General features: G+C 58.9%; 1 protein-coding gene across 13 annotated transcripts in view; it reads right to left on the bottom strand.

The window, feature by feature from the left end:
* Positions 1-15,055, bottom strand: part of TIAM1 (TIAM Rac1 associated GEF 1) — a 194,809-nt gene that overhangs the window by 54,447 nt on the left and 125,307 nt on the right. For 12 of the 13 annotated variants that reach the window (XM_053657893.1, XM_053657897.1, XM_053657892.1 and 9 more), the window contains 4 exons: positions 11,704-12,151; positions 9,789-9,961; positions 1,832-2,056; positions 1,311-1,496 (listed from right to left, as the gene is read on the bottom strand). In XM_053657893.1, coding sequence (XP_053513868.1) covers positions 1,311-1,496; positions 1,832-2,056; positions 9,789-9,961; positions 11,704-12,151 — 1,032 coding nt within the window. Of the gene's footprint in view, positions 1-1,310; positions 1,497-1,831; positions 2,057-9,788; positions 9,962-11,703; positions 12,152-14,803; positions 14,893-15,055 lie in introns of those variants that run through there. The other variant, XM_053657903.1, reaches the window with a different exon arrangement.

Below are 15,055 nucleotides of genomic sequence, written 5' to 3'. Positions count from 1 at the left end.
CTCCACACGGTCAGCCCCAGGGGCTCTGGAGAAACTAATGACAGCACAGAGGTTTGGGGGAACAGCAGAATTACTTTCCCCCAAACCTACGAGCCCAGGAAGACGGGAGAGCGGCTGGAGGCTCGAGACCCAGCAGCAACCCTGACGGCACCGGAGAGGCCGCCCTGAACACGCCCCCTCAGCCCACGGTGTCCTGGGGAGGTGGGGTGGGCACTTCCAGCCAGTTCACCTCTGAACAGGTAAACTGGGATTCGGCCGAGTTATGAGTTAGGGTCGGGGTCTCAGAAGCAGCCCCAGAGCCACGGGCCAGTTCTGGATTTGTTCAGGCTCTGAGACGCCCCCACTGAACACAGGGCTGGGCCCCCAGCAGGGAGTGCGCAGGGAGGCTGAGCCTAGCTGTCAGCAGAACAAATCAGGAAGCCGGCTTTAATAGCTCCAGAAATAGGCTTAGGACTTCTTTAAAAATGTTAATATACCCTAATTATCTGAATGATGATGCTAATCTATTTATAAAGAACATCGAGGCCTCTGGCTGAATCCCAGCTGGGAATGAAGGGCCCAGCTGGTGGGCAGGCCCTGTGATTGCACAGCAGCTTCCGGAACCGAGACCGGTCAAGTCCAAGTCCCCGGCAGGCGTGCGTAGTGCAGCACCTTCCCAGTAGTCGTTGCCTCGGATCCGCTAAAGCCGCATTACTCGCCTAGAGCGATTTGTCGGGAGAGAAGTACACGCAGGCGTTCACAATTTAGTGAATCGTGGACTCGCAGACTGCAAACACCCGACACAGCTGTCTCATCCACTGCCAAGGTCAGCTGAGCACCGCCCCCAGGCCAGCGCTTGTGTTGTGCTGGGGGACGGAGGGGGGTCTGTTTTCTTCTAACACCTGGGGAGTCCAAGGCCATGAAGCCTGGGACAGACATAAAGGGCACAGGGGGCCGCCCCAAGACGGCTGAGTGCCACACGCACACACACTGTACGAGTGGAGGAGAGGGAGAGCACTAACACACCCACGTGCGAGACCGCCTCCACCGAGCTTCCCCGTGAGGCTAATACAAAACACACGTACTTGGGTGAAGAACACCAGCTGCCTAAGAACGACGGGCTAGTAACGCACCCCCTGCCGAGAGAGCCTGAGACACCCACCGCCGTCCACGTTTTCTGTGCACAACAATCTGGTCCCCACCAGCAGGGGCTGAAGTAATGGACTTCAGAGCTGCAGGAAGGCCTGCCCCCGAGGCAGAGAGAGGCCGAGGTGGGAGGTGCCTGGCAGTCAGGACGCTCAGCTCCCGGAAGCCCGTCCCCGGCCACTCACCAGGGCGTGGAAAGACGACACGGAGAAGATGCCCAGCCGGCCCATGGCCGCCTTCGTGGGCCGACTGGCGCAGGCGAGCAGCCGTTTGGGGTTGGGCGGCTCCCCACCCTGGAGGCTGGCCAGGTAGCAGCGGTAGCGGAACAGGTCCATCTGAAACTGCTCTAGGTTCTGCTCCCAGACGAAGATCTGCAGCAGTGACAGTGAGGGGCCAGTGAGCGGCAGGGGGGCATTGGCTGACGGCTTCCTCTGAAGCAGGGAGCAAGAGGCACCTCGAGTTTCTCAGGTAACGAGGGCTGAATGTTACACAGCTGGTGTGACGCTCCACAAAGACCCGCGGCTGTGAACCCAGGGCAGTTAACAGAGGGGGTGTCCCCACCCCACCCCACCCGCCCCGTCCCCGCACCCTCCCAGCCCGGCCCTCGAGTCTGCAGGAACCATGGGCCCACCCAGGGAGGCTGTGCCAGACCTCTGCCCTCCCGCCCGCCCATCACAGTCCCCTGCGCGCCACACCCGCAGCTCACCTGGTCCAGGATGGTCTTCTTCTTCTTGGAGTCGGTGACGGAGGACAGCTGCATCTCGCCCATCTTCTTCATCTTCTCGTCCATGTCGATCTTCTGCTCCAGCTTCTTCACCTCCGACCTGAGCAGGCGCAGTGTGTCCTCCTTGTGGTGGTGCCGCGCGACGGCGGCGGAGCAGGCGGAGTGGATGGCGGTGACCCAGTTCTCCAGCTCCGTCTGGCTGGTGGTCTGCGGGGGGAGACGGCCGCCGCTTAGTGGGTCGGACAAGCCACGTACCACGTCCAGGTGCCCTCCCGACCCATGGGGACGGTCAGCTCCCTGACCCCTGCTGCTCCTCGCTGACAACACAAGTTGGTCTCGGGTGGGACACGCCACTGACAGCACCCGCAGGCTGTCCGGGCAAAGCCCCCGCGTCTGCTCGCCCACGCACTTGGACTCCCTAGCTGCACACAGCATTCATGCGGCCCCAGCTTCAAATGCTGAAATCCCACCCCTCTGTGATGACGATGCAGGAGTCTGTGCTCTTTTAACGAGAGGCCAGAGAGTCGACCATTGGCCCTGCCACAGAAGGACAGGGAGAGCAGACGGGGCCGGGAGTCAGGGGGCAGCCCACCCCTGGCCCAGCCACGCCGGCACCCTGCCCTCGGGCTCCAGCCTCCATGGCAGGAGAGACGCACTTCTGGGGCGTGTGCCCCTAACTGCCCCGCCTGTGGCAGTTGGGGATGCCGGCCTGTGCAGAGACGTCTGTGTCTGGACGCCGCCTCGCAGCCGGCGCCGCTGCTCAGTCAGAGGGCCACTGTGGAGCAAAGGTCAGTCTCCGGGAGGCCCAGGGAGGACGCACCGCCGGCCCTGTGCACCACTGTGCCCGGCCCACAGACGTCGCCCCACGGACCTCGCCCCACTGGGGAGGGGCCCGCCACACCGAACACAGGCGTCCTGCGGACGGGGGAACCCTGCCACAGCGGCCACCCAGCCACACTCTCCCACTTGGAGTGGCCGGGCTGAGGGACCCACAGAGAAAGCACAGGGCGGCACAGGTCACGGCGCACACCGCAGCGCCATGGTCCCCAGGCCCAGGGCAGGGGTGACGAGGCCACGAGGAGGGCGCAGAGCTCCTGGCAGCAGCGGAGCCTGACCGGCGCCAGCTGATGCGCTAGTGGAGCCAGTGCTTGTTCCGCCCCAACAGCGGGGAAGCTTTTCAACGAAAGACCCCGCCTGGCACAGCCTCAGCCTCCGGAAGAACCCGTCACACAGGCTCCTCACCTGGTGAGCAGGGAGCCCTCGCCCCCCACCCGCCAGACACAGCCAAGGGCCCGTGCTGCAGGGGCAGGCCCAGAGCTCTCGGGGGCCTCCCTGTCACAAAGCGGGATGGGAGGAGCCCACACCCGTCGATGAGCGAGCGGAACATCCTTGGAAAGGTGTGTAGTCAATCCTGTGAAGCAGCTGCCCTGGAATTCACTGACTTACAGAGATGAGGGCCCTGGCCGGGTGGCTCCGCTGGTTGGAGCATCGTCCCGACACATCCAAAAAGTCCAAGGTTCGCTCCCCGGCCAGGGCCCATCCGGGAGGCAACCTCTCCCTCTCCCTCCCTCCTCTCTCTCTCAAATCAACCAATGCACCCTCAGGTGAGCGTTAGAAGTAAAAAGACCACAGTGGCTGCCAGGAGCCAGAGGGCAGGAGAACGGGGGTCAGCACTCAATGGGGACCAACTGCAGGTTTGTGGGGTGCAGTGTCCTGGAGAGGACAGGGGCATGTCTGCTGCCACCGTGCAGGGCGCTCACTCGGTGAGGGGCTGTCATGTGTGTGTCACCACAATTAAAAATGTTTCACAATAAAACGTAAGGAAGGAAAAAACACAAAGGCCCATAAACATCTAGTGAAAGGCACAGAGAAAAGTATGCTCGGAGCCTCGTGAAAAAGCCGGGCCCTGCCCTTTAACCATGGGCTGTGCCGCGCGCCCGCAGAGCCCTCTACGCCAGGCGGCGGCCTGCCGGTGAAAGAGCATTCCTGCCCCGCCAGCCGGTCCGCACCCACAGCACCACCCACAGAAGGAGCTTCCCGACACCTCACCCTCTCCCGGTGGCCTCCATGGTGCTCTGCGTGGGTGACAGGTGGGCAGAGGCCACATGGACGGCTGTCAGCGAGCGGCAAGTGACACAAACTCTGGAAACGTCTTGGGGAAGCGACATTTCCCGGAGCAGGCCTCACGCATTTGGAGCGGGGAACCGCCGACTGCCAGCAGGAGCCAAGTTTCCCAGGACGGCCTCCCCAGAGCTCAGGTTCTGACGCCCACACAACAGAACCCTCCCAAGGCGCCCCACTGTGTCCCCTCCCGGAGCCAAGCAGCTTTAATTAGGGATGTCAGACTGCCACCGGCCCTGCTTCAGAGTCCCAAGTGAGAGGCAGGAAGGGGACACCCACGGACCCTTGCCCCCCACCCCATCACCGCCACGGAGCAAATGGTGCCAGGCAGGTAAGCAGGGTGGGTCCCAGGTCCTGGGCCCCTGCTGGGCCTCAGGGCACTGTGTGCACCACAGGTGCTCAGTGAGGGGAAGGAGACAACGTCCTGCGGCAGAGGACAGTGACCAGCAGTAAACGCACTGTGCACGAGAGCGCCTTTCAGTGCTGAGCCAGAGGAAGCCCCGGCCCCACCCACCAGGCCCCGCCCACCAGGTCTTTGGGGGCCTGGCTCCAACCAGGGGGCTGGAGGGAGGGTCCCCGCTCCCCCTGGTCAGAGGAGCTAGGGTTTCAGGTGCAGTAAGAAAAGGGAAATTCATTTTAAACCAGAGAAACACCAGCCAGATCCAGGGGACCAAAACTGCAGATAACCTGACTTCACAGAAGCACAGGAGTAATTGTAAAGTGGGCTGAACTTTTTCCATGTTAAATGGCATGAAGGAGGCCCAGCCGCTGTGCCTCAGTGGGTTGGGTGTCGGACTACAAACTGAGGGTCATCGCTTCAATTCCCAGTTGGGGCACATGCCTGGGTCATGGGTTCGGTCCCCAGTTGGGGCTTGAGTGAAAAGTAACTCCTCAATGTTTCTCTCCCTCTCTTCCCCTCTCTCTAAAGTGAAAAATAAAAATTTAAATAAATAAATAAGAGTACAAGGACAGGGAATAAAGGTGTGTGCTCCTGGGTGAATTCTCGAAAGTCTTCCTTGCCACGGTCCTCGGAGGGACGGGGCATGTGTCAGAGGCCCACGTCCACAGACCCACTCCAGCCGCAGTTCTGACTGGGAAGAGAATCACAGGGCCCTGGCCACCACCCCCGGGCCTCCCGCACCCAGCCTGTCACCCAAGATGGAGAGGACGGGCTCGGGACCCCAGACAGAGGGACACAGAGAGAGAATTTCCTGTGAACAGGACACTTGAATGGCAGCTGGCTGGGGAGCGGCAACAGCAGGACCCTCCGGGGCACAGTGGAGGGGCCCCCAGAAAAGGCCACCCAACGCTGTCAGCTGGGCCCTGGACACACAGGTCATCCTGTCTGTTCCTGCCACGGCAGCCTCGCTTGGCACCTGGCACTTCGGTGTGACCAGATGCCCAGCACCCCGAGTGGAGAGAGCGTCCAGCAGGGAGGGCGGTGAATGCATGGCCGGCCGAAAACGTGACGTCTGAAGCCAAGACACCGTCCTCAGAGCCACGCAGAACCCGACGCTGGGGACCAACAAATACACGAGGCTCAGTGAAAAAGGGACAAGGAGACGGAATGGAGGGAGGGAAGCAAGCCTCTAGTAACTAAAAAGGAAGTAAGCGTTCGGAATCAGCACGCTGGCGATAAGAAAACCATTGCAAAGCTTGGAAGGAGAAGCTGAGGCACGTTCAGAACGAGGACGGAGCCGGCAGAGAAGTGGACGAGGGACAGACTCCCACACCAACCCCAAATCACTCTGACTCCACTCCAGTGGAGGCATCTGCGGGTCGGAACCAGGTTTCGGGAAGCTGCTGCAGGTCTGTTAATGAGACGGAAGGAGTTTGCTACGAGGACCGCTCCGCGGTTGTGGAACCGTGTGCAATGGAACAATCTTACCCTGGGCTCACCGATACCAATGAGAGCTAAGTCCCCACGGTATATCGTCCAAGTCCCAACAACACAATGCTGGACACAGTGACGTCATTCAAGGGCTGGCTGTGTTTAAATGTGCGGTTTCCAACCAGGAGAGCACGAGACTCGGGAAGAACCAAGAAGGTCGTGGGACAGACACGGGAGGAGAGGTGGAGGGGGGACCGTTTCCGAGGACGTCCGGGTGGGGACTGCCAGACAGTCACTGCATCAGCTACTTCGAACACCTTCACAGAACTAAAGAAAACCACATCTAAAGAATTAAAGTAGGAGGATTGTATCTCACCAGGTAGAGACTATCAACAGAGAGAAATTCAACTGGACTTCCAACCAAGATGGAGGTGTAGGTGGAAACACTGTGCCTTCTCGCACAACCAAGTTTAAAGACAACAAAGTTTTAGTAACAAAAATGCAATCAAAACACAGAAAACTGAACTGTACCAAAGTCTGACACCAACGACCCACTCAGCCAGACAGGTAAGAGGGGCGGAGTCAGCAGCAGAGCCAGGTGGGGCAGAAAACCCGACCCAGGCACGCGGGCGGCGGTTGGTAGATTCCAGGTGTGGGTGGCAACAAGCAGATCCAGTGAGGGTGCAAGGAGGCAGGCTGACTGCAGTCACACATTTGCGCGCAGATAAACCAGGTGAAGGAGTGAGCAGTGAGACAGACCGTGCAGGCTAGGGCCCCAGCGACAGGAATTAAAGCCTAAAAGCACCAGTTGGAAAAACTTTTAGGGTCGAGGTGCCAGGAGAAGCTCCCAGGCTCACAGAGAGTTTGTTGGAGAGACCCACAGGGTCCTGGAGGGTACACAAGCCCACACACCCCGGAGCTGGCACCAGGGGGACCCGGTTTGCTTTCAGGAAGTAGCAAAGGGGACCGAAATCTGAGAGAGAGCAAAAAACAACCATTGCCCCCTCTGACCCTGCACCCACATACAGCACCACAACCCAGCGTCCTGGGTGGCCCCACCCTGCTGAACACCTAAGGCTCCGCCCCTCATACCTAACAAGCACAAACAGACCAAAAACATTATGGCTCAAGAACAGCTCAAAGCCGCAGAGCCAATACTTCTAAGCAACTAAGAGACAGCCAACCTATCAGATGCACAGTTTAAAACCCTGGTGATCAGGATCCTCACAGAACTGGTTGATTTTAGTCACAAATTAGAGGAACACATGAAGGCTGAACTAATTGAAAGGAAGGAAAATGCACAGGGAACCAATAGTGATGGAAAGGAAACTGGGACTCAAATCAAGGAAGCAGACCAGAAGGAAGGAAAAAATGACCAAACAGAAAAGAAGGAAGAAACAAAAATTCAAAAAAAATGAGGAGAGGCTTAGGAACCTCCAGGACATCTTTAAACGTTCCAACATCAGAATTATAGGGGTACCAGAAGGGGGAAAGGAACAGCAACAAGTGGAAAACTTATCTGAACAAATAATAAAGGAGAACTTCCCCATTCTGGCAAAGAAAATAGACTTCCAGGAAATCCAGGAAGCTCAGAGAGTCCCAAAGAAGTTGGACCAAAGGAGGAACACACCAAGGCACGTCATAATTGCATTAGCCAAGATTAAAATGAAGGAAAGAATCCTAGAAGCAGCAAGAGATAAGGGGACAGTCACCTACAAAGGAGTTCCCATCAGACTGTTAGCTGATTTCTCAAAAGAGACCTTACAGGCAAGAAGGGGCTGGAAAGAAGTATTCCAAGTCATGAAATCCAAAGACCTACATCCAAGATTGCTCTATCCGGCAAAGCTTTCATTTAGAATGGAAGGGCAGATAAAGTGCTTCTCAGATAAGGTCAAGTTCAAGGAGTTCATCATCACCAAGCCCTTGTTATATGAAATGTCAAAGGGAGTTATCTAAGAAAAAGAAGTTAAAAAAGATGAACAGGGAAAGGACAGCAAACTCAGTTATTAACAACCACACCTAAAACAAAAGCCAACTAAGAGGACAGCTAGATCAGGAGTGGAACCATAGAAATGAAGATCATATGGAGGGTTAGCAACAGGGAAGTGGGAGGAGGAGAAGGGGGGAGAAGGTACAGAGAATAAGTAGCATAGACAGTAGGTAGAAAATAGACAGGGGGGAGGGCAAGAATAGTATGGGAAATATAGAATCTAAAGGACTTGAGACACATGGTTATAAACTAAAGGGGGAATGGTGGGGACGGGGTGTGCAGGGTGGAGGAGAATGAAGGGGGAAAATGGGACAACGGTAATGGCACAATCAATAAAACATATTTTTTAAAAAAGAAAAGAAATTCAACCAAAAGTTATTTTAAGGAACCGAATATAAATTGTAGAGTTGAAATGTAGAAAAACTGAAGTGAAAAATTCACCAGAGGAACACAAAAGCCAATTCAGCTGGCAACAAAAATGTAAAAATGTAGTAAGATAAAGAGAAACAGAAGTCAGCGAACTCGAGGCACGTGAACGCAGACTGTCCAGTCCAGGGAGCAGAACAGAACGAGGACGCAGCAGGCCGAGCAGAGCCCATGCACACGATGGAGCTCCGAAAGGGGACAATTTAAACACACACACTTGTACACCCAAGAAGCTCGGTGAATTCTAGGCAGAGTAACCTGAAACAGCTGACTTCTCAGAATCGGTGGAAGGTGGGGGCAGTGGAATGGTGTCTTCAAAGCACTGAAGACGGACTGTTAGCCACGGAGTTTACATCTAGCAAAGGCACCGCCACAAACGAAGGGGAAGGAAGGACACTCCCGGTGAAACAGAAGGGTCCTGGCTCGCACGATAACACATGCTCCACGCAGCCGGCGCGCTGCCGGCGTGCGGCTGGGCGGTGCGTGGTTTACAGGGCGCCAGACACCTCCACTTCGTGACCGGGGTGGTGGTAACAGATTCACTTTGTGATACTCATCTGAGTAACACACTTACAGTCTGTGTACTCCTCTTTATGTGTGCTTTATATAAATTTAAAGAAAGAAAAGCAGCTTTTTTTCTATTTACAGACAAAATCACTCTTTCTAGCTATTACTTTAATTTCACAAATGGAAGTAACTTTAGGGGCCGAACCCAGAAACTTGGTGAAATAGCCTACCACCCTCTCCCACGCCTCTGTCCCGGCTCCCTGCTGTGGGTACCGGTCCCCCGCCCATCCACTCGATCCCTCCCTGCACTGACGGTCACTGCCGGGCTCCACCGCACCACAGAGACCTGTTCCCAGGTCTGTCTCCAGGTTCACATGCGAACACCTGTCAGAGTGGGGACGGGGTCAGAGCCTCGGCATCCTTGGCAGCAGCGTGCACGGCACACAGAAAACACGGAATAGCGGTCTGACCGTGGAAATGGACTGGGGAGCCTTCCCAACAAACACCGCCGCAAGTCCGAGTGGTGTGGACCACAACTGACCCAGCTCAGCACAAGCAAATGCTGATAACCCAAAGTGATTAGCAGGTGGCCACGTTTTAATACAATTAATAGTCGCAAGTCCAGAACACCAGGCACAAAGGTCTGATGAGATGGAAGAAATGGTTTGGGGACCGCCCGTCACCTCTGGAAGGCCATTATTTCACATTATGAGTCTACCGGGAAAGAGCGCGTCACGACAGGAAAAGCTCGGCAGCTCAAACCCTGTCTAAACCGAGGCTCCCGCCCCTCCTCCAAAGCGCTGTGCAAAGGGCAGAGGCCACAGCGTCAAGGCCCCAGCCCACAGCCACGCAGAGCAAGCTGGCCGCCGCACGCACACCCCTCAGGGTTCTCTCCGGGGGGGCCTCCTGGGGTGTGTTCCTGGGACCCCACGAGTATCCGCCTTTCATCACCTGTGTCTCTGTAAGGAGCCACGGGAAGCGCACCCCCCAGGAGGAAACCGGGACACGTGTGCAGGCAGGAGAGGAAGGACCGGTTCAGACTCCGAACTGGGCGCCTGACAAACCTGGAAGAGGAAGGCGTCGCCCAGGGAGTTGCTGAGGCAGAAGACGAAGTCCTTCTTGGGGTGCTCAGGCACGGCCTGCACGATGCTGTCCTCCACCCACACGGCGTGCTTGGGGGTGCTGGCGGGGTCAACGCCTGACCTGCCGTCGCTCTCGTAGAACAGGAGCGTGCACCCTGGGAAGAGAGCAGGGGCTGGGTGAGTCCTGGCTGCCTGTCCCCAGGAGAGGGCCGGACCCTGACGTGCCCATGAAATCCGGGGGCGGAACAGGGGCCAGACCGGGATGGAGGCCTGAACCACAGCTCCGTGCCCCGCCCAGCGCTCCCTCACGCACGCCCACAAGGTCTCTTGGGCTCTGCGCCTGTTTGAGAAAACTTCACACAAGTGTCCTCAAAGGCACACAGGGGTCTCGGGGCTCAGCGGCTACCAGTGGCTGTGGACACGCTCCCACACAGCTGTGACGAGTGCCATGAGAGGCCTGGCCGTCAGCACAGCCCCGGAGGCTGAGGCCGAGCGCACAGCCAGTGGGTCACGAGAAGGTGGACGCTGCAAACCCTGGAATGTGGGCACAGCGCCCATTTCAGGGTCTCCCCAGCCTGCCGTCTTCATGACCTCCCGGATTGAGCTTACAGTGGTCCGCGGCAGCAGGGAGCTGAGGCAGGCTTCCACGCAGCCCCCGCTCGTCCCCACGTTACGACCAGGTGGGCAGCTTGCAGGTGGCGCCCTCACTCGCCCGCTCTCAGGCAAGGCTCTGGGCGCAGCTGAGCAACAGGATGGAAGGAGCCCAGGCCCCCGGGGACGTGGCCAGCCTCAGATGATCTGACGGGGCGGGGGTGCTGTAGCTCTATCTCGCGTAAGATGTCACCGTGGGGTCTGTTACGTGCAGCAAGACCTGTCATCCAGTCACAAGGCTCCCTTCCTCCCTTCCCAGGCACGGAAGCCACAGCGGACGAAGGGACGACAGGGTGCACCCAACCCGGCTCGTCCCCTGGGCGTGCCCAGGGACCTGCTCACTGGGTGCCTCCAGCACTGGACTTTCCCACACGGGCCACGGCTGGGGAAGCCCGGCAGCACGAGGGGCCCAGGTCCTTTCACCCTGCGCTTGCCCTGTCCCTCGGCCAGCCCTGCCTCAAACCGCGCCTGTGACAGGAAGCCCAGTCACAACATGTTACGATCTCTGGAGCACTGAGCACAGGCCGAGGCACAAGGGAACATGCCCACACAACACAAAAAGGTGTGTAAAATGACAACAGATGACACATACTGTGTACGGTAATTTAGTGAAAACGGTGATGTACACCACCCGGCCATTCGGCCTGGCTGTAAATCGATGGTTTTTGTCACATGCGGTGGCTCAGGGCCTTCCTCACACCCACGAACCATCAGGCTGAACCCCACGGAACTAACAGTCTTCTGTCGCGTCTTTGACCTGAAAGTGGAAACTCCAGGGGTTCAGTCTAATGGTGTCCCTCTCAGACGGTCCGTCACCTTGGGAGGCACTCACTAGCAAAAATTATTAAAAAACAACTTTTTAAGTGCATCCCCAGAACTGTCGTGGAACCCAGGTGTGCACATGAGGGCACTAGACCTGAGCCGCTCCCACGGCCCCGCTGCGGGGACAAAGACGACAGAGCGGCATGTGAGGGAGGTGTCGGGGGAATTGCCGCTCCGGAACACGGCACCCGCGAGGTAGACGATCCGGCGCTGGAGGTCGGCTGCGTGACCTATGCCTGCGGCACCACTGCAGCCTGGAGCACAAGGCAGACTTCGCCCTCCGAACTCGGAGGGCCACGTGCGAGGTCTAAGCTCACGACTGACACTGTAGTTGCCCCAGCCCCGCCCCCCCCCCCCCCCCCAGCGCACAGAGCCCGCAGGAAGCGGGGTGGGGAGGGGAGGGAGTGCCCTGCCCCCGGCTCACCTTTCAGGGATGCCCAGTAGTGCTTCCAGCGCCTGCGCGCTGCCGGCTCCACCTTCCGGTTCTTCTTGTGCACCAGGAAGTTCTTGACGGCAAGGGCGCCCGCCTTGCGCACCGTGCCCCGCGCCGCCTCCCGCAGCACGTCGGAGCGGCCCGGCGAGCTTGGGGCACCGCTGGAGCGCTCGTCACTGTGCCCCGAGCCCGCGTCCTCCAGGCTCTCGCGGTTGGCGGCGCTCAGCTCCAGCTCGCGGCGGAAGTTCTCGTACACGCCCTGGCGCGCTGCGTCCCCTGTGCTGCTGCTGCCGCTGTCACTGCCCGCAAACGCACGGCCAGGGGGCGGCGAGTAGCTCGAGTGGGTGGCATTGGAGCGCCTGGACAGCAGGTCCGTGTCCGTGGTGGCCCCTTCAATCCCACTGTCGGCAAACTCGCTGCCTTCTCCCGCATTCACATCCTTGGGAGCCGAAAAGGAGGGAAAGCGGACATGCGTCACACAGAGGTCCCAGCGGCTCCTGCCACCCACAGGGCACCCACCTCCCAACCGCTCTGGCAGGGACGCCCCCCCCACACCGGACGCGCACAAACCCGAGGTGCAGCGGGGTGCCCAGAACACCATCCAGCCACCCCACTACCAAGGCGAACCGCTGAAAATGTTCAAGTAGAAAAGACACAAGGGGCACTGCAAAGAGCCTGTCACTTATCTTACTTAATGAACTGATTGGCAAATCAGCCGCGGAGTGGCTTGGCCCCAGCCCAGAGCTGCTTGCCTCCCCTCGCCTCCCCTCGCCTGTCACCAGCACCCAGAACTCCAGGAGACCCTGCAGGCGGTCAGTGGGCTGTGCTGAGGCAGGGCTTCCCAGGGGAACAAGGAGACAGCATGGATAAAACGGGTGCAGGTGAGACCTTTTTTTTTTTTTTAGAGAGAAGCAAAGGGCTTGGTTAGGAGCCTGTTTTATAGCGTGGCAACTGAAGAGATGGCCAGGGGGCCACCTTAGCCACTCACCCAGCAAGGACCCATGTCCCCGGAGCAGGCAATGGTCTTCTTGCCCCGATGGGCTGTGCTTCCAGAAAATGGGCAGCCGCCCACTGCACTGAGCTGGAGAAGGCCTTGGGCCACAGCTGAGGCCCCGTGCTCCAGTTACCTCGCCCTTTCAAAGCCGGAACACCGGGAGCCCAAAGCAAGCTACTGCCGGCCCCGGGCCAGGGACAGCTCGGGCACCTGCCAAGACGCAGGGGGTATCGATTCCCAGTGTCAACCCATTTGGAACTTGCAAAGCACTGCCCGGCTCTGGAGCTGAGCATTTCCGGGCCTGCTCTGAACTCAGAACCCCCACCGCTCTGAGGTGCTGCCGACATCTTTACACAGTCATTAAACAGGGGCAGCAGTCGAGGGAGGAGGACACCGGCAGCGGCAGACAGGGCAACCTGCGGTCTTGCACACTGTCCTCAGAGGCAGAGACCAGATGGCAAAGGAAGACGCGGCCTAAGGCTTCACCTGCGTTTGTGCTTCAGCCTCACACAGAGTTAGGTCACTGTGGTTTGGAAACACAAAAGCTACAGGGTGTTCTAATCGCCATAGAAACCAAAGCTCTGGGCTCGACTCTGCTGAGAGGCAGCGGGGCAGTAGATAAACTGTTGCCGGTGAGGCCCAGACAGGGGCCTGCACCTTTGCATGCTTTTGTCCGTGCCTCCGAGGGGAAGTCAGCTTCACCTCCAGCGAGACTCAAGGCCAAGTGAGAGCAGCTGGGAGAGGGGCAGAGGCCCACGTGGGAGCGGCAGAAGACGCAGAGAGACTCCAGCAGCGTGACTCAACCGCACGTGGGGCCAGACACACGGACTCCGGGTGCAGGGGCGGGGGGCTGCTGGGTGCAGAGGCAACTGCCAGCGGGGAAATGAGGAAGTTCTGGGATCTAAGGCACAGCAGTGACTGCAGCTGACGGCACGGTGGTCACGCTTCAGATCTGCCAAGAGTAGACCCTGAGCGTTCTCACCACCAGAAAGGGGGTGCTGATGTGGGGGGGTAGATATGGTAACTCAGCTGCAGTAATCACTTCACCGCTGACAGTGTAGGAAGTCATCAAAGCACACCTTCCGGAAAACAAAACCAAAGCCGGTGCACACGGCAGGAAGGGCGATGCGGCAGCGGGGGCACCTTGCACACCCCCACAGGCACGCACGGCCGCCTGGCGTGCGGCACATGGGGACCCTCCCTCCTACCTGACACTGCTTTTAAAAAAGGAACTAGAGCGGGCAGAGACGGCAACAGGAAGTAGCTGGGGACCAACTGCGTTTCCACTGGGCTCGCACACGCTCGGGGAGGACGGGGACGCATGGGCGGGGCTCCGAGGCAGAACCCCAGAGGGTGCGGGTGTGGGTCCCCTGCCGGGACAGGAGCGGTCCAACCCCAGCTCTCCCTCCTGCCTCCCTTCTGACACGGGACGGCCAGTAAAGTGACCGTCAGTGACGGGGGGCACACTAGGTAACCCTGAATAGTGGGAAACGGTGTCGTGAACTTCCCAAACTTCTGGACACCTTTTCACGCGGCTCAGTCCTCTGAAAAAGCAAAGGCATCAGCCGCAGACTCCAACCCGTGGGTGTGAGCGCTCTGTGTGAGGTAGGGAGAGGCCGGCCCCACAGGGCCATACTCCTGAACAGAGGAGGGGACCGCCTGCACCCAGGCCTTGTGGGCCTCCCTGAGCTCAAGGACAGGGACAGACCTCGGGAAGCTGTCCTGGTGCTGAGAGGCGCGGGCTGGTGGCAGGCTGGAGGGTAGCACCCATGCACCCTGCCACCTTGTCCCCTGGGACAAGGCAGGCCCATCACTGCTCAGCTACAGACGGCATCTGGCCAGACTCGGTCTGTACAGTCAGCCTCATGCGCCCCCCGCCCCTCCCCATTCGCCAAAGCCCCCCTTCCAGCTGGGTGCCTGCTCTCTCGAAGCTGACTGTGGCGGAAAGGGGAGGAAAGGGAAGGGGAAGAGGCCAAACGCGCCAACCATCAAGCACGCACCTCTAACAGCCAGCTGTGTCCCCACGGGCCGGGCACCCCCACAGGACGCCCCAAGGCCTCCACACACCCAAGAAGCAAGGCCTTGACAGACACTTACCTCCTGGTCCCACCTGAACATCTGCTCACACCCCCCAATGCCAGAGCCTCACAGTGACCCCGCTCCGTGTCCTCCACTCGCAGGCAGTCACTACACTGAGCAAGAGAAGCGGTTCCGCCGGTAAGAGGCCCGCCGGCACCAGCTCAGCTTGGCACCTCCAGAGCACACAGCCCAGTGCGACCAACGCCCTCCCTGTGACGCCCACGCCAACACCACCTCATCGCCACAAACAGCCAGGCAGGCTCGGTGGCA

The sequence above is a fragment of the Artibeus jamaicensis genome, unplaced genomic scaffold (genome assembly GCF_021234435.1).
Source record: "Artibeus jamaicensis isolate MK-2021 breed Jamaican fruit bat unplaced genomic scaffold, CSHL_Jam_final scaffold_474, whole genome shotgun sequence".
NCBI lineage: Eukaryota > Metazoa > Chordata > Mammalia > Chiroptera > Phyllostomidae > Artibeus > Artibeus jamaicensis.
Note: the sequence above shows the minus strand (reverse complement) of the source record. Positions and strands in the feature narration are given on the sequence as shown.